The sequence below is a fragment of the Magnolia sinica genome, chromosome 15, assembly GCF_029962835.1.
Source record: "Magnolia sinica isolate HGM2019 chromosome 15, MsV1, whole genome shotgun sequence".
Lineage (NCBI taxonomy): Eukaryota > Viridiplantae > Streptophyta > Magnoliopsida > Magnoliales > Magnoliaceae > Magnolia > Magnolia sinica.
This window is the reverse complement of record NC_080587.1, coordinates 19,296,403-19,316,953: the sequence shown is the minus strand read 5'-3', so window position 1 is coordinate 19,316,953 and position 20,551 is coordinate 19,296,403. Positions and strand designations below refer to the sequence as shown.

Sequence of the window (20,551 nt, the reverse complement as noted above, 5' to 3'; positions counted from 1 at the left end):
GAAAACTCTTAGGACAATAGCTTTAGAAAGCCTTCTAAATCCCTACAAAATCCCTAGGGACCTCTATTTATAGTTTAAAAAACTCTTTTTCGCACCTCTGCGAAAACTGCCTCAAATTTACACAGTCCGCACCAAATCCGGATTGAATCTGCGTAACCCTCGACTAGTCGAGTCAGGGCCTCAACTGGTCGAGGCCAAAAAACTGAGCTCGTTGGACTTTGAGTCGAGTGACCCTCGACCGGTCGAGTGACTCCCTCGACTGGTCGAGCAGCGCGGTGAAACACGTCCAATTTTCAACTGGCTGCACTATCTCTCCTCTGAACTGAGGAGGAAAACCCCATCATTTAGTACTCCGGCATAGTGTCATGGTTGATACTTAGGCACTTAAATCGTACCCATGGTGTATATCAATTCAGATTAACATTCCAAATTTAGAGACCAAATTCAGTTTAACCTTTTGGATTTATTCTGTGGTGGAACTGATGGACACTCACACCTACTAGTCTCCCTTGTATTTATCTTGCCCACAACAGATCCACACCCACATGTGCTACTCCAACTTCAACGACATCATCCACTCCATCATCGACATGGATGCTGACATGATCACCATTGAGAACTCCCGCTCTGATAAGAAGCTCCTCTCCGTCTTCCTCGAGGGGGTCAAGTATGGCGCTGGCATTGGTCCAGGTGTGTACGACATCCACTCCCCACGTATCGACGGAGGAGATTGCCGACCGCATCAACAAGATGCTTGCTGTGCTTGAGACGTATATCCTATGGGTCAACCCCAATTGCAGTCTCAAAGACCCGCAAGGATCATGAGGTGAATCCTGCATTGACCAACATGGTTTCTGCAGCCAAGCTCCTCCATACCCAGCTTGCTAGCGCCAAGTAAGAGCCTGCGGCCTGCCTCGGCAATTTTTTTGCTCTCGAAGTCGACAAATTCCATTTAAAAAGAAGCCTGCCTCCCTTTCGTTTCTCAAATAATATTTGGTTTGTTTTATGATGAGTTTGTAGTAGTAAAGACACTTCTTGCCTTCGATATAAAGTGTTTGGTAGTCTGTGACAGCCTCTTTTACTCTCAACGTAATGGAATTTGAAGAAATGTTATTAGTTGTACTGCCATTTACTATTATTCTCAATCTATCAATGGTTTTTTTTTTTTTGGAAAGCAATCTGGACTGTCAGTTTGATTGCATTGCGTTGGGACTCTCTAGGCGACTCTCTAGGGTTGGAACAGTTGCTAAAGGGCCCATTTGGGTACCCACCAAATAAGTTAAATTTAACCTTTTTCACATAAAAAGTTAGTTTGGTAAGCATAAAATTGTAAAAGTAACTGAATGTGCCAAAAGTCTACTCATCTTAACAAGCAACGACCCCAGTCGGCCCTATAATAGGGGGAAATAAAGTAGAATGGTATGTGGCCAATGTTGCTTTGATGAGTGTCGGTTGTCTCCCAGTAAATAGACACCTTCCTATCTTTCCGACTAGCCAAACTTCTTTCCAACCATAAAAACTATCAGGTCCGTAGAAATTTGGATGGACAAACCCAGGTAAAGTGGATTTTCATGTCTACAACAACCCATGAGAGTAGTGAGAGATTTCCAAGCAACACATTGCAAACCCAATAAAACACATACATTCCACTGGGTCCCACAAATCCCCCCTTGAACTCCAGCTACATCTGCGCCCCTTTGAAGATGACTTTTTGAGTCCAAATATCAGGCCAATCCTCTCATTAGATGGGCTAAAGCGGTGAATATCAGAATAACCATTGGCAATCCATTCCCATTTTTTCACCCAATGATATTCACAAGCCCACCTTTTCGGCGGTTCCAATGTCGTGGCTCGTGAGCATGTGATCTGTACTGTAGCCCATGTGGGATGCCTGACATTGTATACGTGGCGTACGCTAACTCAAGGCAGTCCAAACTGCAGGACCACTGTAGATAGGCCATTATCTAAACTACTTATTCGACAAGCCCAACCACTAATTTCATTTTGAGGGGGTCCACTTAACGATTGTCAATCGTAGCCCACGATTTGGGCCATGGGCGCCACGTTGATCAGATGCTAAAAGTCGATGGTTTGGATCAATGTGCATCCGAGCTTGGCACAGCCCGGTAAAGATCAAAGGTCTGGATCACCGTGCATTTGCACACTACAGTGCCACGTGTACAATAGGCCCCACATGCACAATAAGATGGTTGAGATTGATGGCCTGGATCACTGTGCATTCTCACTCATGCAGCGCCTTGTGTACAGTGGGGGGCCTGCATGCCCCATTAGATGGTAAAGATCGATGGTCTGGATCCTCGTGCAATCGCACTCTGTCCAGCTCTAGGTGTACTGTTGCCCCACATGCCCAATTAGATGGTAAAGATCGATGGTCTGGATCACTAGTAGGAATGACCTTTATGTGCTGTATGGATGGCATATAAACATCACATAGGACCCTATGGCAGTTTCAACCATAAACATTTTACTACCCTCATTTTTCCTAACTTAAGTTTTGGATCTGCCTCATATTTTAGGCTATATCCTAACATGATCCAGCTAAACAGATGAATACATTAGTTTTCTCACAAACATTATGTCATTGATCTATATTGTCCATCTAAATACACCGTTTACATGTGACATTCGGGTTGTATATGTGTACAAGAAAACGACCTTCGTGAATTTAGCATACAATTTCATGGTCCACAACAAGATTTTGTTTAATATAATTTTTAGCCGTAGCAAAACCTTTATTACAAAGATGGTTACAATGGACGCGGATTAGCTGCTTACAGGTTGAATAGCAAGACTGCCGTCACTAAATTCTGTGGGACTTGCCATGATGTCAGTGTGACTGTCTATCCATTTGGAGACATCAATATAGGACATGAGCCAAAGAATTAGCCAGATCCAAAGCTCGAGTGGACCCTACCACGTAAAACAATGGAGAAAGTAACCCACCATTAAAAATTTATAACCGCAACAAAAGTTTTCACTCAAGTTGAAATTTGGTTTTAACCTTCTTTCATGTCTGTCTTGACTTATTAACATGTTAGATGTCAGACAAACATCATAGTGGACCTTAGGAAGGTTTCAACAGTGGGTGTTACTCTTCACACTGTTTTCTGTGGTGGGGTCTACTCTAGATTTGGATCTGACTCATTCTGTCTCATGCCTTAAAATGATCTCTATAAATGGGTGGACGGTACGGATACAACACATACATCACGGGGGGTCCCACGTAAGAGTCTCGCTACAAAACCTCTCGGTCTCTAATGTGCGTCCGGTTGTAATACCATGGTATTTTCCCAAACATACGATCATTGTGCAGTAACAATGTTAATCCCATCTAATACAATTAAATACCATTCCGTTAGCAGGGTAATACCTAATCCATTCCCGTTACATAGACGTCGTGAGATTTTTCGATGATCCAAACTGCTTATACGATGGGTTTCACTCTCGACGGTGGACACTTAAAAAATATCCCCACCTTGGAATATGTAAACCTTTTGATGAATGAACTTCTGTATTTATAATATACCATCTATTTTTAGTTGTCTTTCTCTGGGACAGTGATTGAAGGGTTAGGATTTTCCGATCTTGAATACTTCCAAGTCATTCCCAGCCATCTATCCACCTCATCATATCAGAGCACGAACCATGGTCGCGCATGTACGGAAACCATGGTTCGGATCACCAAACCATGGTGGCGCATGTACAGTGTCACATGCACCGTACTTCTTAGAGAGGGAACCAGTAAGAGAAATTTACGATTGTACGACCCATTTATGGCCCATTTACGAGACTACGCCCACTTCATTTTACCTTGCAAGAATAAGCCCCAGCTGTACGGACGCCTTCCCAAAGGTCGAAAATGCCCCTGCTTTTTCCTTCAAGCGGATCGGCCGCTGCTCGAAGACGAGCGCTGACGATTCTCGAACTCTGAGTTATACGAACGGTTCAAAAGAGATCAACGTTACATGGGCTCCACAGTTATGTATTTATTATATCCACAACGTTCATCCATATTTCCAGATCATTTCGGAGCATTATCCAAAAAAATAAAATCATATCCAAAGAGCAACTGGACCACACCACAAAGAGCAGCAGAAAATTGATTTTCACCGTTGAAACTTTTGTAGGGCACACCATAATATTTATTTTCCATCCAATCTATCATAAGGTCACAAAGACCTGGATGAAGAGAAAAAACAAATTTCGTAATGATCCAAAACTTCTGCGGCCCCTAAAAGGGTTTCAATGGTAGACGTTCAATCCTCCACTGCCTTTTACAGTGTGCTCCACTTGATAGCTAAATCTGACTTATTTTTCTTCTCAAGACTTAGTATGAGTTCTCCAAATAGATGGACGGTTTGGATATAACACATACCTCATAAAAGGACCCACAAAGGCGGTGGTAATTACAACAGGGAAAAAAAAGAAAGAGCCTTTAATCTATGGCTACGGATTATAACCGTAGCCATAAGCGCAGCCCATGCTTTTTCAATATACCCTTTGCTATGTATCAAAGGTCTTTCGATATGTACTTCGATATATCGAAGGTCTTTAGATTAATCAAAAAAGGTCCAGAACTGTTCAGCAACTTTGCATAAAAAATCCTGCAATTTTCGATAGATCGAAGTGTATTCAATATGTATCGATGTTATAGCTACGGATTATATCCGTAGCCATAACTGCAGTCCTCTAGGCAATTTATTTTTTATTTTTTATGTGGAGACCTTTATTCTACCTACAATTTTCTCTAATACATATTTATGTAAATATGTATATATAAGCATATAAAAAAAAAAAATTCTTTCTTTTTTTTTTTTCATTTCTTTCTTTATTCATTTAACAAGAATATCTTCTAAACCAAAATTAGTTACTTGATGTACCCTATATGATTTTGGGGTAGGAGAAGCTACTTTAGCCAACTAACCTAGTTATTTTCCAAGATTCCATCAGGTCGATGGTCGAAAATCCATTTCATTCACTTTGCGGTCAATTTCAATCAGTTCACGGTCAATTTCATTCATTTCATTTACTTCACGGTCATTTTCATGCATTTCACGGTCAATCCCGACAATTCTGTTTTGATTCACGGTCATTTCCATGCATTTCACGGTCAATTCGCTTCACTTCATGATCATTTTCATGCATTTCACGGTCAATCCCGACGATTCCGTTTTGATTCACAGTCATTTCCATGCATTTCACGGTCAATTCCCTTCACTTCACGGTCATTTCCATGCATTTCACGGTCAATCCCAGCGATTCTATTTTGATTCACGTTCATTTCCATGCATTTCACGGTCAATTCCCTTCACTTCATGGTCATTTCCATGCATTTCACAATCAATTCGCTTCACTTCACGGTCATTTCCATGCATTTCACGGTCATTCCCGCCTATTCCGTGTTGATTCATGGTCATTTCGACGCATTTCACGGTGAAGTGTAGCAATTGGACCATGAAATGCGTGGAAATGACCGTGAAGCGAAGGGGCACGATCGTGAAATGCACCGAAATGACCTTGAATCAACACGGAATAGGCGGGAATGACTGTGATATGTATGGAAATGACCGTGAAGTGAGGCGATTGGACCGTGAAATGCACGGAAATGACCGTGAAGTGAAGGGGCATGACCGTGAAATGCCCCCAAATGACCGTGAATCAACACGGAATAGGCGAGAATGACCGTGATTTCCATGCATATCACAGCTATTCCCGCCTATTCCGTGTTGATTCACGATCATTTCGACGCATTTCACGGTCATGCCCCTTCACTTCACAATCATTTCTGCGCATTTCACGGTCAATTCAATTCACTTCAAGGTCATTTCCATGCATTTCACGGTCATTCCTGCCTATTCCGTGTTGATTCACGGTCATTTCGACGCATTTTACGGTGAAGTATAGTGATTGGACCGTGAAATGCGCGGAAATGACCGTGAAGTGAAGGAGCACGACCGTGAAATGTGTCGAAATGACCGTGAATCAACACAGAATAGGCAGGAATGACCGTGATATGCATGGATGTGCCTTGTGGATTTTTTAAGGTCATTGCAGAAAATCTTTCTGAGGAAGAAATCAAGAGTCTAAAAGAAATGTTCAAAAATATGGACACGGATCAGTGGTACAATTACATATGAAGAGTTGAAAATTGGGCTGTCCAGATTAGGATCGAAACTTGACGAATCAGAAGTCAAGCAGCTGATGTATGCGGTAACATATTGCGTAGCCCCGCAACTGGTTATAATTAGTTCCATGATTGATGAGATATTTGGTCATATGTTTTCAGGCGGACATTGACAAAATCCAATCCATTTCATCGAAAATCTAAGTAAAGGAGCTTTTCTTTCTTTCTTTCTTTTTTTTAAAAAAAAAAAATGAAAGAATGCACAAGAGAACAAGCTCCCACAGGACGAACATCGTCGGTTTGGGCTTGGATTGTAGAAACCTTGGACCCAAAAACTATTCAATCCCCTATCAGTTTATAAAAAAAAATGGCAAGAAAACTCTTATAAGGATCCATGCGGTCTGTTCCTGGTGTGGCCCACCTGTGTTTTGGATTTGTCTGATTTTGGCAGCCAAGGAGAACCCAGGGGGCACACATGATAGGCGGATTGATTTTCAATACAAAATCATAGTGGCCCCACAAAATGATTTGTTGGTTAAGGTGTAGGGAAGCACGGAAGGTGAGCCCTCAAGATCTGATGGTTTACACGAAGTTTGGAACCCTCACAAAGCAAAAGAACAGTGCTTCAACGACCCGCCTATCTACTACTGGAGCAGATGGAACTATTCACACCTCTGATCCTACGGTATATAGTGGCCCCGGATTGCGATCTATGGATCAGATCGTCCCAAGGCCAAGCTAAAATGGATAGACTATAGCACACACAATATCTCTTTATATACTTTTGGTTTATCGTATGACTCAATACTTTTCACGAGAGAAGCGCATTCCTTTTTATAACAGAGGATGGAGAGTTTGGGTGAGATTGGGATAAGGCCAAATAATCCGATCAAATCCCTATCTTCAATTAAAAATTAAATTTATATTTGAAATTGAAATTTAATTCAAAGGAAGAGACCGGAGAAAACATGGGACGTACCCACTAGTGATTGCTCACAAGTGGGCCCCACTGGCCTACGTCAACATCTCCCACTCAATCACATTGTGGGATAGGCACATAAATTTGTCCATCTAACTTGCCTAATAACAATCAAAGAATCAAACATCGCGATCAAAAAAATCAGAGGCGTGAGACCAGCTGGATTACCATAATCTTCTCACAGGTGCTTAAGTACTAAGTGAGCACCTGACTAGTAATCAATAACCCAAGCTTTACAATGCCTGTCCTAGTCCGCATGACCACACCGGATGGAGTTAACTCCTGATCTGGAGTACTCGGCCAACATACGCACTTATCCAACTTATCGAGTTATTCTGAAAACTTGATTTTTCACAAACTTCGATTGAAATCAATTTAAAGTAATACTTATATATATATATATATATATATATATATCTATATATATATATATGTATATACTCTTTAAGAAAAATATTGTTTGCAAAAGTCTAATAAAAACAACTCGATACTGCCGGTGGATAAGTCTTCAAGTGCGTATTTATAGTTCTAGAAACTTGGTGTAGCTGTCACGGGATCTTCCCCACGCAGATGTGTAATTTGGAATTAATCAAGCCGCTTTCCTAGTGTAACTGAGTCTGGCCAATCAAGGACTTTTCGTCATAGTACACTAAAGTAGCGACACTCAATCTTATCCTCATATAAACAAGAGGAGGGTAGCTAAGGACACAAAGAGTCACCTACGGGACTAGCTACTCATACGTTGCAGTAATTAGATCGAATCAAAGCAATCTGTAGGTAAAAGGTCCCAGCACGTGGCTACAATCCACGTCGTAAAGTAGGCAATTCTAGGTGAACGTCGGGTCTACAATACGCAGGTCATTCCACATGAGGTACGACTTATCTCATAACCTCATAACTTGGCTTTAATTCCAGGCCATAACATTGATCGCATGTAACAGAATGATGCGATTATGTTATTCGACTGTATCAGTCTCATCTACAATCTTTATAAGATTGTAGGCGGATACGACTCACTCATATCCTCATCCTCTATTATTCACAATAAAGGGAAGTTCATACCTCAATGTATAAACATAGCCCCAAATGTACCTCTCTTGTACATTCAAGGTTGGTCAATCCGTGCGAGTGGGTGACCGACTTGCCGACAAAAAATAGAAACCCTACATGATCTCAAGTTAAATGCTGATGATCTGGTTACCTAGTTTATATTAGTGTTCAATACTAAATAAAAGGAATATATTATTCATGAAAGATTGAATGTCTTACAGAACAAGTACATCATTCAAACTTTCCTCAATCCCATCTGCCTGACGTGAACCTAAAATAGATCTCTAACTATAGGTTTCGTCATGGGATCAACCATAATCTCCTTAGTAAGAATGTAGCTGAGGGCGACCTTTTTATCTCTCACTTGATCACGGACGTAATGATACTTGATTTCAATGTGCTTAGATTTCTGGTGGTGTTTAGGGTCCTTTGCCAAGTCAATGGCAGAAGTATTGTCTATCTTCAGCGATATAGGCTGACGAACACTCAGTACAACACCCAGACCCAATAGAAATCTGCGAACCCATACACACTCCTGAACTGCAGCACAACATGCAATGTACTCGGCCTCCATAGATGAAAGAGCTGTGGATGTCTGTTTCTTACTCGACCATGAGATAGCTCCTCCTCCGAGTAAGAATACATACCCTGAAGTAGACTTTCCCTCATCGGCGTCATTACCCCAAGCAACATCTGAATATCCTTTGAGCTCGAGGCTTGTGCCTTCATAACACAACATTAGGTCTTTTGTTCCTCTGAGATAGCGGAATATACGTTTGACGGCTTGCCAATGAGACTGTCCCGGGTTACTCTGATAACGGCTGACTATGCCAACTACATAGCTAATATCCGGTCTGGTGCAAAGCATAACATACATTAAGCTCCCTACTGCACTTGCATAAGGTACTGAGGACATAGCCAATTTCTCATCTTCAGTCTGGGGATACGATTTCCTGTCTAGCTTGGTAGCTTTATCTATAGGGGTTTCAACAGCTTTTGAATTTTTCATCCTGAACCGCTCTAAGATCTTTTGTATATAGGTTGCTTGAGACAAGCCTAAAATTTTCTTAGGGCGATCCCTGATGATTTTTAGCCCAAGAATAAAGTTGGCTTCACCAAGGTCTTTCATCTCAAAGTTCGAGAACAGCCAATCTTTAGTCCATATCAACAATTGCATGTCATTACCAGCTAACAGGATATCGTCTACATATTGAGATAGTATTAGAAAAGATCTTCCAGAACGTTTCATGTATACACAATGATCTTCTTCACTCATCGTGAATCCAAAAGTGGTGATGGCCAAGTGGAACCTCATGTACCATTGTCTTGAACATTGCTTTAACCCATAGATAGATTTCAACAACTTGTAGACTTTCTTTGGATGCTTTTTGTCCACATAACCCATGGGCTGTTGCATGTATATCTCTTCATCCAAGTCACCATTTAAAAATGCGGTCTTTACATCCATCTGATATAACTCTAAGTTTAAACTTGCGACAATGGACAAGATCATGCAGATTAAGGAGAACTTTGCAACAGGTGAAAAGGTCTCCTCGTAATCAATGCCTTCTTGTTGTATCAAACCTTTAGCAACTAATCATGCTTTATACTTGTCCACTATACCATCTGCCTTTCTTTTGATCTTAAGTACCCATTTATTACCTATCGCTTTGCGATTGGAAGGCAGATCAATAAATTTCCAGACTTTATTTTTCTCCATGGAAGCGATCTCTTCATCCATAGCATTTATCCAATCGGCCGAGTAAGAAGATAATAATGCATCCTGATACGAATCAGGTTCATTATCATCAACTGCAACGCAAGAGAATGTTTGCCCCTCAATTGTAAACCCTCAATTTTTGTGCTATGAGGTAGTTGTTTTGGGGTAATTAGTGCTTACTCGATTGCTTGTGCATCAATCACTTTAAACTATATCTGCATCTGTAGATTAGTTAGTGCTACGTTACCCTGAAACCTGAAATCCAGTTGTTCTAAGAAATTTTTGGAAGATCTGGATCGGAACTCGAAAGTCCGATGGCGATGATCTTAGTCACTTATGGGGGCTTGACGATCACCTCGAAAATCAAGTCCATGTGATGTCTTTGGGTCGATTTGTTTGAGCTCGGAGTGAAGAGTGTGAGAACGGTTGGAATTTAATAAGCTTTTATTGAAATTGAGTCGTGTCGCCACGACGATTTTCTATCGGACCGCTGTCGACGACCCAATTTCACCCTCCGATGATTTTGGCCCATGCATATCCTAGTGCTTGTGGACTGATCGAGATTCCGTGACCGTTGTTTTGGTATGGTCCGCCATGGCCGATCTAAAGAGTCTGGTGCACGGAAACTCACCGAGCTTAAGTCCGACCTTTCGTAGTTATAGGCCCACCGGAAGTGCTTCTTTGTCTAGAAAGGCATGCTTTGGTTATAACCTAAGTATACCTTGATTTTCATCAAGAATAGGCCTATTTATAGTCCTTAAACCCTAGCCCTCTTTTCCATCCGAATTTTCTCCCTAGCTTGGAAAGAGAGTGGAAAAGAGAGAGAAAGTGAGAGAGATTAGTTGGTGAATCATCTTGGATTCTTTCTTGTTCTTCTTCATCTTCGAACCTTCACTTTGAATCGTTCTTCTGACGGTTCTGGATCTGTGTTAGAGCTTAGATTAGTCTTGGTGTTGTTGTATCTCATTTCTATCTTTGTTTTAGGGTGTTCTATCGCCGTTGACGAAGACAACTCGTCTAAATCAGTTCGGTGTTTCTTTCCTTGCTTAAGGTGCATACATGTATAGGTTATGGTTTTCAAGGCTTTCAATCCCAGTTAGGGATTTATTCTTGTTATGGATGAGATTTCATATGCCAAATGTTGTGTTTACGTTGCTTTCTTGTATATGCATTATGTTGAGATTTGTGTATTCAATGTATATGGTATACGAATAAAATATGCACTTATGTTTGCCATCATATGCATGTATGACAATTCCTTGGTAAAAGGAATTGTTTGCTAAGTGTTTGTAGAAATGCATCATTCGCGGGCGTTGACTCAATACTCCTATCACATATCTCTATCAAGCATCTCCTACCTATGCTTACATTTATGTTAAGTTGATATTCAACGAAGGTCACCGTTTTATCTATGAATATCTCGTATCTTTGTAGTGTAAGGTGTTCGGCCTTAGTCCAAGATCGGTAATCTATCTCAATCCATCGTATCCACGCGGAGTGGTCCTCATAACGTGCGCTCACTAGAGTTCGTCAAGTAACGTATCCCTTTGAATGCCTGTTAACTATAGAGTACCTAATGAACACGCATTCAGCGACACTACGCTCGAGCCGTCGGCCTACGTTGGGGTGACGAGCATCCCCATAGTAACCAAGTATAAACTAGGCATGCGATGAGGTAACGAGCCTATCTGTGGTAGTAAGGGCATGAAAGGCGTAGATTAGTGACGAGCCCTTCGCAACGACAAAACGTATCCCAAAGATCCCCAAGGGCTAATAACAACTTGTAATCATATCCATGGTTGGCTAAAGAAGGAGTCCTCCGTGAGGGCACGCATCATATCTCATATGGAGTCTTAGGAATGGATTTGGATGAGACTCTATCCGGGGCGGTGTTAAACACCCACTAGACTCTCTTAGGCTCGATGTTGCGAGATGTGGATGTGACTTCCGAGGCGGCGGGAGCCGGATGAGCCGGATGGCAGGCCGCCTTCTCCTATATGCGGTTTTGAGACGGGTTCTAGCGAGCCTCGGCCTGATGCGCGGGTTTTTGGGAATAGTGATGTAATTTGATACTTATAATTTTGTTAAATAACACTTTCATACGATCCGCTTGTATATGTAATTCAGGGTTTACACTTGTACACATATTTTCCTATAAGTCTTCCGCTTGCTTTATTCATTTATCCTTGAATCACATCTGTGTTTTGGCTTAATCTATTCTATATTTTATGCACTAATACACCAACATACATCTTTCATTAAATATGTTGCATAAGTGATGTTTTGGAACTCGGAGGCTGAGTTATGCTCGACCCCCTTCAATATCGAAGTATCTTCGGGAATCAATCCTCTTTCGCTTCGACGTAACTCAGAGCCTGATGTCCTCCCATTATCTTGGTGAACTATAGGAGCATCTTCATCGTGAGGAGCAGTCTCCTAAGATACATCGGGTATTTCAAAAGTTCATTGTATTCGCTTGGGTATCTCTATCTTCAACGAAGGTCACGTCTCGGGATTCTATCTCAATCCATCATCCATGGTCCTCATAAACTAGAACGTATCCCTTTGAATGCATAGAGTACCTAATGAACACGCATTCAATGGTTTTACTATCAAGTTTACCTCTATGCTGAGTAGGTAGCAAAACAAATCCCAAAGATCCCCAAGGGCGTAGGTTGGCTAAAGAAGGAGTCCTCCCAGATCATATCTCATATGGAGTCTTAAGAATGGATTTGGATGAGACTCTATTAAGGACGTAGACGGCTGTTAACAGTGCGTCTCCCCAGAATGTGGTAGAGAGATTGACTTATGCCATCATCGATCTAACCATGTCCAATAGTGTCCTATTCCTACTCTCTGCAACACCGTTTTGTTGTGGAGTGTAAGCCATTGTGTACTGCCGAACTATTCCAACGTTTTCATAATATGACTTAAACGTTTCACATGTATACTCGCCACCTCTATCAAATCGAAGGATTTTAATCTTTTTCTCAAACTGATTTTCCACCTCAGCTTTATGTTTAAGAAAACAATCAAAAGCCTCAGATTTGAGTGAGATGAGATACACATATCCATAGCGTGAGTAATCGTCAATGAAAGTGACAAAGTATTAACATCCGTTTCTGGCGTGTACATTAAAGGGTCCACAAAGATCTAAATGGATTATCTCTAGTGTGCCCTTGGACCTAGCCGCTTTGGGAAATGGTTTCTTCAGAGTCTTCCCGGACACACAATGTTCACAAAATGGCAAATCAACTTTGGATAAGGAGTCTAACAGACCAGAACATACTAGTCTTGTCATACGATCCTTTCCGATGTGACCTAACCTCGCGTGCTATTTTTGAGATTCAGATATTACATTTTTATTCGACATAGCAGATAAAGCATGATGAGCATTATCACAATCTACGTCCAGAATAAATAAATCTGAAATTAAATTTTTCTATTCAAAGATGAGGTTATTCAGCCTCAAAGAAACTCTTGTCCCGAAAAATCGAATATCAAAACCATCAAATAATAACCTAGAAATAGAAATTAAATTCCGACGCATCCCCGATGCAAAAAAAGTATCACGAAGGATTATTGTTTGCCTTATGCGCATATGGAGATGGAGAACGCCAATCCCTTGTACGTCTTCAACAGCGTTATTGCCCATATAGAGCTTGTAACTTCCTTTGGCTACAGGCCGAAATTCCTCGAGTCCTTGACGACTTTGTGTCACGTGTTTTGTTGCGCCTGAATCCAAAATCCACTCGTTAAATATAATATTAACGGAAAGAATTTCAGAACAAATGCCTACATAAAAAGTATCTTGTGATTGAGAAATTACCGTCTTTTTATGGGCACACTGCCGAGCATAATGGCCAGAATTTTCACAGGCAAAGCAGACTATATTTGTCTTTTTCTTCTTCTTCTTTCCATTCCCCTTCTTGAGATTTGGAGCAGGTGCTCTGGTCTTCTGTTCTTGATTATTCTTCTTCGCCTTCTTGCGAGCTTTGGACCGTTTATTGTTAGCGTTCCATTTATGGGTCTCTGCTACAAAGGCCTTGGCCGAACTTGGCTGAATTACATTCATTTGAACCTCACATACCAAGTAGCCACAAAAGTCTCTAAACGTAGTGATAGAATCAGTATGGTTCAGAATTCTTTTGATTTGAGCCCAAGATTCAGGCAAGGAATGGTGCATGGCTATAATCTTCTGATTTTCAGTCAATTTACACCCAACATTCCTAAGGGCACCTATCATATGCTCCATCTTACGAATATGATCTTTGATGGGGCAGCCGACAGGCATCCTGTACTCCTGGAATTCTAATTCCATTGCCCTAACTCTCGCATCTGACTTCTGCGCATAGGTATCTGTCAGTGCTTCCCAGATTCCCTTAGTGGTTTCATGCGCTTCATACGTAGGTATGAGTTCTTTGTGTATAGTGCTAAGAAGGACATTACGGGCTGAACAATTTTATTTTCGCCATTTATTATAGCGAGTCATCGCAACCCTATGTTCTTGTAAATTCTCGTTTTCAGCCAGGATGGGTTCCTCTTGAAATACATCGAGTGTGTGAGATATGTCGTCCTCATCTAGAAGGCATCGCACCGCGCGGGACCAGTCTTCGTAGTTGTTGTCGTCGAAATGTTGTCCTTTCAGCTGTTCAGCGATTAACGCTTTGGTGGCCATCTCTACATTTTATGAGTATCACTATTTAGCTAAGATCTAAGGTATTGACACTAATCATTAGCATTTCTACATGTTATATAAATTTTCAAAGTATAAAAGCAGTTAACACATCTTAATGAGATCTGAAAGTCCATATACCCGAATAGGCGGTGTAGAACAATTAAGTTCTCTAATTAAGATGGGTTTAATACTTTTATAAGAATAAATTTGTATAACGTGCAACCTTCCATTACATGGTTGCATGCATCATTTGGTAGAGGAGAATAAACTCCCACTTAGGTTATGTACAACCTTTATATTTTAGGGAGCATATAAGCACTAAGTTTTGTAATTTCTAATGGAAAATGTAGGGGGCTAAGATCTAAACACATCAAGCCTAATTATATCACACATATTATCATCAGAAAAAAATAAAGAAAGTGCTTAAATATGAAGAGAGTTCAATCTTCACTAGTGATCATGTCCATTAGAGATGGATCTGATCATCACCGTTAATGATCATTGTTGATGATGGATCCTTTCATCAACATTGATCATCATCATTGATGATCATTTCGATTACTAATGATCTCTTGATCAATAGTGAAGAAAAAGTTATAAAAGAAACATCATTCATATGCCACATTATACAAGAGGGGCATCATACGAATTCATGGGACCATCATATCATAAGCATACATGCATTCATTACACACAATACTTCACTTGTGCATCATTATATATTTGTAATATGTGCATCATCATTACCAGATGAGCGGCCCTTATTCCATGTACATGTGCCACAGTGCTACAGGCGACATGGAAATCAGATTGCGTACTTAGTAAACTCCTTTGAGCCAATCTCAAAAATATGTGGTTTATCCATGCCGTGCATCCATGTGGCCCACTTGATAATTATATTTGTCATAAATTCAAGCTCACCAGATGGATGGACGGTTTGGATACAACACATACCTCGTGATAAGATCCATATGTGTTACTGACTGTCTAGTTCTTCATATGGATAGACGGTTTAGATACAACACATATCTTGCCATCTAAGCAACACATGAACATTTTATAGCACATGGATACAATACATGATTTGCACATGGTTACAACACATGAATATAACACATGAATATTCAATGTGGGAAATATTCAATTTGGGTTGCTGACGTACAAGAATACAACACATGAATATTCATGGGTTGCTAACGTATATAAATACAACTATGGAAATTCATGGGTTGTTGACGTACATGAATACAACTATGGCAAGATGTACACTAGCCAATTCGTGTACAAATGCTATGTATATAGTTGAAGTTATCTATCAGAACAACATGTGTACACATGTGTACACGTGCACATCAGCCAACATATGTACACATGTGTACATGTGCACATCAACCAAGTATACGTGCACATGTGTACATCAGCCAACATATGGAGAAGTTAGTCTAAACATGTGTACACGTGTACATCAGCCAACATACGTGCATATACACTTGTGTGCATGTACATGAGCCATCACGTGTATACATGTACATGAGCCATCACGTGTACAACAATAGCCAACAATTCATGAGTCTTCACATGTGTACATGTACATTAGCCATCACGCGTACAATAACCAACAATTCAAGTATGGTGAGATACGTCACCAGTAGTTATGTTTTAGTAGTTGACTTTAATTCAAAAACTATTTAGTTGGTTTGATGCACACGTATGGGGTATATGCTAAATACTTTCATGGTTTGGTAATCCACACCACTGGTAGATTGAGTTGCACCATGGATGGACTATACTCTACAAACTTTCCTTCATGGGACAATCTTAACCTTTCCATCTGTGGTCTACCAATGGACGGTCGATTATAGAAAAACACAACAACAGTCCACATTCAACATTAAAGTGGGAGTATATATCTGCTGTAATGTATATTCATGGGGTACATCACGTGGATTCTTTATTGTACGGTAATCATATATGGACCCACTTATCAGAATAAGAATGCGTGTACTTAGCCATTCCGTTTTTCAAATACATCAGCTAGTGGTGTATTTCAATACAACAACATTAGCCATTAATAGCTATGTTGTATTTCAATACAACAACATCAGTCAAACCGATCTCTACGTATGCTTACGATATGGCATAATGTAGACTAGCCATTATGACCCCCCACGTGTACAAAAGTTATGGTATAACATATATTTGTGATGTACACACGTGTTATATTTCTATTGTGATGTACACGCATGTGATACATTACTTGGTTCAATCCTTAAATCAACAAAATGGTATACATGAACCAATACCATTTGAAAGCTTTAGATTCCAATTCAAAAAGAAAGGATAGGCCACTTACCTTTTTAGATGAAAATAATCGGAGATCCGCCGTTAAATGCTCTGATACCACTGTAGGGAGGCGCGGAAGGTGAGCCCTCAAGATCTGACGGTCTACATAAAGTTTGGAACCCTCACAAAGCAGAAGAACGGTTCTTCAACGGCCCGCCTATCTACTATTGGAGCAGATGGAACTATTCACACCTCTGATCCTACGGTATATAGTGGCTCCGGATTGCGATCTATGGATCAGATCGTCCCAAGGACAAGCTAAAATGGACAGACTAAAGCGCACACAATATCTCTCTGTATACTCTCGGTTTATCGTAGGACTCAATACTTTTCACGAGAGAAGCGCATTCCTTTTTATAACAGAGGAAGGAGAGTTTGGGTGGGATTGGGATAAGGCCAAATAATCCAATCAAATCCCTATTTTCAATTAAAAATCAAATTCATATTTGAATTTGAAATTTAATTCAAAGGAAGAGACCGGAGAAAACATGGGATGTACCCACTAGTGATTGCTCACAAGTGGGCCCCACTGGCCTACGTCCAACACAAGGTTATCGTGCAAAGGTTTTTAGTGGATATGGCCTCATTTTATATAGATGAAAGTAATGAAGGAAAGAACACAAATAAAGATCCATACCATGAAGATGAGATGTGAAAAATGCTTTTTATTAATTTAGATTTTCAAGAGTAAGTTCTTCATCTTCCTAGCTTCCAAGAATATTCAGGTGTCGATTGGATTGGAGGAATTCAAAAAGTGTTCTAATAACACTACCCTCTTGATCCTGGCGTTTGGAAGATATTTCTGTCCACTGTATAATTACAAAAGAACCGGACCCAATACAAAGCTTTACACGTTTACAATGTTTGTCTAAGTGAATTTAAGTGCATGAGAGTGATTTAAATATGTCCAAGTGTGTTTAAGTATGGTAAAGTGCGATATGCTTGGATGCTCTTGGAACACACTCATATCCACATAAACATGCTTAGACACACTTAGATGCACATTGGACACATACAAAACTTTGTATTAGATCTGAACTCATTAGAAAATCGTGTGTTAATGACATCTTTCAGTGCAGCGAATGTTTTGTATTGATACCATGTAACAACATCGACTAGAACATGCATGCATGAATATATATTTGGGTAAGAATTGTAGGATATGCTCAAGGTAGTAACAAACACTCGGCAAAAACCTCAATGGCAGATGGAAAGAACACTTCGCAAAAGGCAAGTCCCTGCTTCACGTTAGCTGCACCAACCTTGAATACGCGTGGGAAGTCTCTCATTGAGACCCAATAACACCATAAATGGATCAGAACATCCAGTCTGGGCTATTGAGCCTAGTCCAACCATATACAGGCTTGGGCTTGGTTCCAAATCCAGGGATGGACTTAGACTTGAAAGATCAATTGTCTACTAATCAGGTCAGGTCTGGCCTTGGTTGATTGAGGCCCATCAGCCCCTTTAGGGTGTATTGTCAATTGGGCCAGTCCTTGGTACAGGCCCTCGCATGAACATTTTGATATTGAGAATAATAAAGATAATAAACATGAGTGAAAATGAAAATCATCATGCACTTACCGTTTAAGTTGTAAATAATTTACAGCCTGTTCTGTTTGGCTTTGAGCTGTAAATGATTTACACCTGTAATACAACTTAAACTGTTTATTGGCATCCAAACAACCCCTAAATTCAATTTGAAACATTGATTCTACTGAGACTTCATTTGGATGCACAACTGATAAAAACTCATCCAATCAAGAAAGGAGGATTGTTTTCGAACTAATTGGCTGAGTTCAGTTTGCTGCTAATTCTCTAAGGATGCATTTGGAACTTTGGATATGCAACTAAGTGGATAGCCTGTATATTCTTCGAGTCCTGCAAATGGAGAGCCAATCTTTCCATTTATAACCATTAGGCTGTAAATGGAAAGCCTGTAAATGAAATCCGAACTTTTTGCCTTTAAACGAGATGGGGGTAAATGCTGTAAATCATTTACAGCCTATAAATTACAGGCAAAAAAAAGGCCATCCAAACAGTGTAAATGATTTACCTGTAAATCATTTGCAACTTAGCCCATTTACAGGCATTCAAACGACCTAAAATTGGTGCTTCCAAACACATCCTTACAGTGAATTGAACTCGGAAAATTAGTTAATTTGGTCTTTTATTGATTGTATGGTGTTTTCAATTCAAATCACTTGCATATCTAAACACAACCGCAGAGAATCAGTGCACTGAATTGAATTGACACTGAACCGACTCAGCAAATTGGAATTGTTTGACATCGGTAAATTTCAAAGTGTGTATGAAGAAAAGGTTAAGAGAGAGAGGTCCACAACCAAACAGTAAATGGAATGGCAGATCAATTCCATAACATAAGTATAGCAAATAAAATCTATTTAGTTGCTAGTAACAAGCATAACAGTTAAGACTACAAATATGCATTTCATGCATTTTAAAATAAATACAAGCTCTCTTTCTACCTCTACTCAAACATTCATTTATACATTGACTTTCTAATTCAATACGAGGATAGAGCTAAAAACAGCTAGTAAAGTCACTTTTGCTTCCCAAAACCTATTCGTGAAGCCTAGAAGCTGATGAACTCATAAGCAATGAAAAAAAAATCCATGCTCGACCCAAAGAATCCCTTTCGAAGACGAGATTTCCCACCTGTGACATAGAATTTGAGAGGCCTATTGACTCATTTTCAATTTGGAACCTGCCCTTATGCTTAAGGGTCTATTGCTTGACTGGGCATGCATGGCTTGAGACTGGGTCATATGGTATGTCAATCTTGTAAGCCCAGTGATTGACAGGCAACTGTATAAATATCACATCAATCAGACAATCCTATTGTCAGAGTAACAGCCTTCAACATTCAGCAACCGGGCGATGAAAAAAATCAGCCAATAGTCCACATTCAACAGAAAATCAGAAAGCTAGGATTCTCCTATCTGTGTGCTTCTTGTACAAACACCTGTAAATGGTAGGTGTGCGCAGATGTGTAGTCTTGATAATTTGACTATGTAGCTTTTAAGTCAAGTAGCTCGGATTCTACCATCAGTTTGTCTTCTATACAATCATCCACAACAGAAGGGGTAAGCAGTTGGGTGGTGGTCCTGATCATCTGACTGTACAGTCAAGTCGGCCCCATTCATGAATGGGCTAAGCCACAGATCCTCAATTGCAGAGAAGATGACCTTTACTTTGACTAGTAACCCCCTTTCCCTCAAAGACTTGAACATGAAAGGGATGAGAGGCACCACTTCTCTAATCCAAGATGTTGTATTGGACGGAAATTTGACTGAATCCATTTATAGAATGGTATTTGTTGGAAGGGGCAAAATTGTAGCCAGGTTTTCAATAGGGAGATTGGAGATCAAGATTCGACTTGTATTTGAAATTTCCACCAAGTATGTGGCGTCTCTGCAACAGAACAGTAACTTGGATTAAAATTTTACTCTATAACCTTGTATGGACTAATTATAATTATCCATATACATTAAGGAAACAATGCATGTACCATTGAGCCATCGGAGAGTTGAGATCTTCACTTAAGCACCCGTACGATGCCATGATTAGGCAACTGCAGACAGTCATCTCCCTGTAGAGTGTAGACATTGCTAA

At 40.2% G+C, this 20,551-nt stretch overlaps 1 protein-coding gene, 1 long non-coding RNA gene and 1 pseudogene across 3 annotated transcripts; 1 reads left to right on the top strand and 2 right to left on the bottom strand.

Moving 5' to 3' along the window:
* The window catches only part of LOC131226851 (5-methyltetrahydropteroyltriglutamate--homocysteine methyltransferase 1-like), a 47,254-nt pseudogene extending 46,080 nt beyond the window's left edge, over window positions 1-1,174 (top strand).
* A 12,333-nt stretch (window positions 1,175-13,507) lies between these two features.
* LOC131227414 (uncharacterized) lies at window positions 13,508-17,224 on the bottom strand. Of its 2 annotated transcripts, none has more exons than XM_058223214.1 (3): window positions 16,926-17,224; window positions 13,724-14,574; window positions 13,508-13,629 (listed from the first exon to the last, which is right to left on the bottom strand). In XM_058223214.1, exons 2-3 carry the CDS (start codon window positions 14,213-14,215, stop codon window positions 13,612-13,614), a joined length of 510 nt encoding a protein of 169 aa, XP_058079197.1. In that variant the 5' UTR covers window positions 14,216-14,574; window positions 16,926-17,224; the 3' UTR covers window positions 13,508-13,611. The 2 variants fall into 2 exon arrangements, with proteins under 2 accessions (XP_058079197.1, XP_058079198.1); XM_058223215.1 differs by having other exon boundaries at window positions 13,724-14,542.
* Window positions 17,225-19,382: 2,158 nt separating this feature from the next.
* LOC131227288 (uncharacterized) lies at window positions 19,383-20,536 on the bottom strand. The gene is made up of 2 exons (XR_009162169.1): window positions 20,448-20,536; window positions 19,383-20,350 (listed from the first exon to the last, which is right to left on the bottom strand). It is a non-coding gene; the product is annotated as an uncharacterized LOC131227288 (long non-coding RNA).
* Window positions 20,537-20,551: the final 15 nt, after the last annotated feature.

Bases quoted from the DNA above. Each gene is read 5' to 3' on its own strand.
- LOC131227414 (XM_058223214.1), bottom strand. From the start codon at position 14,215: ATGGAATTAGAATTCCAGGAGTACAGGATGCCTGTCGGCTGCCCCATC.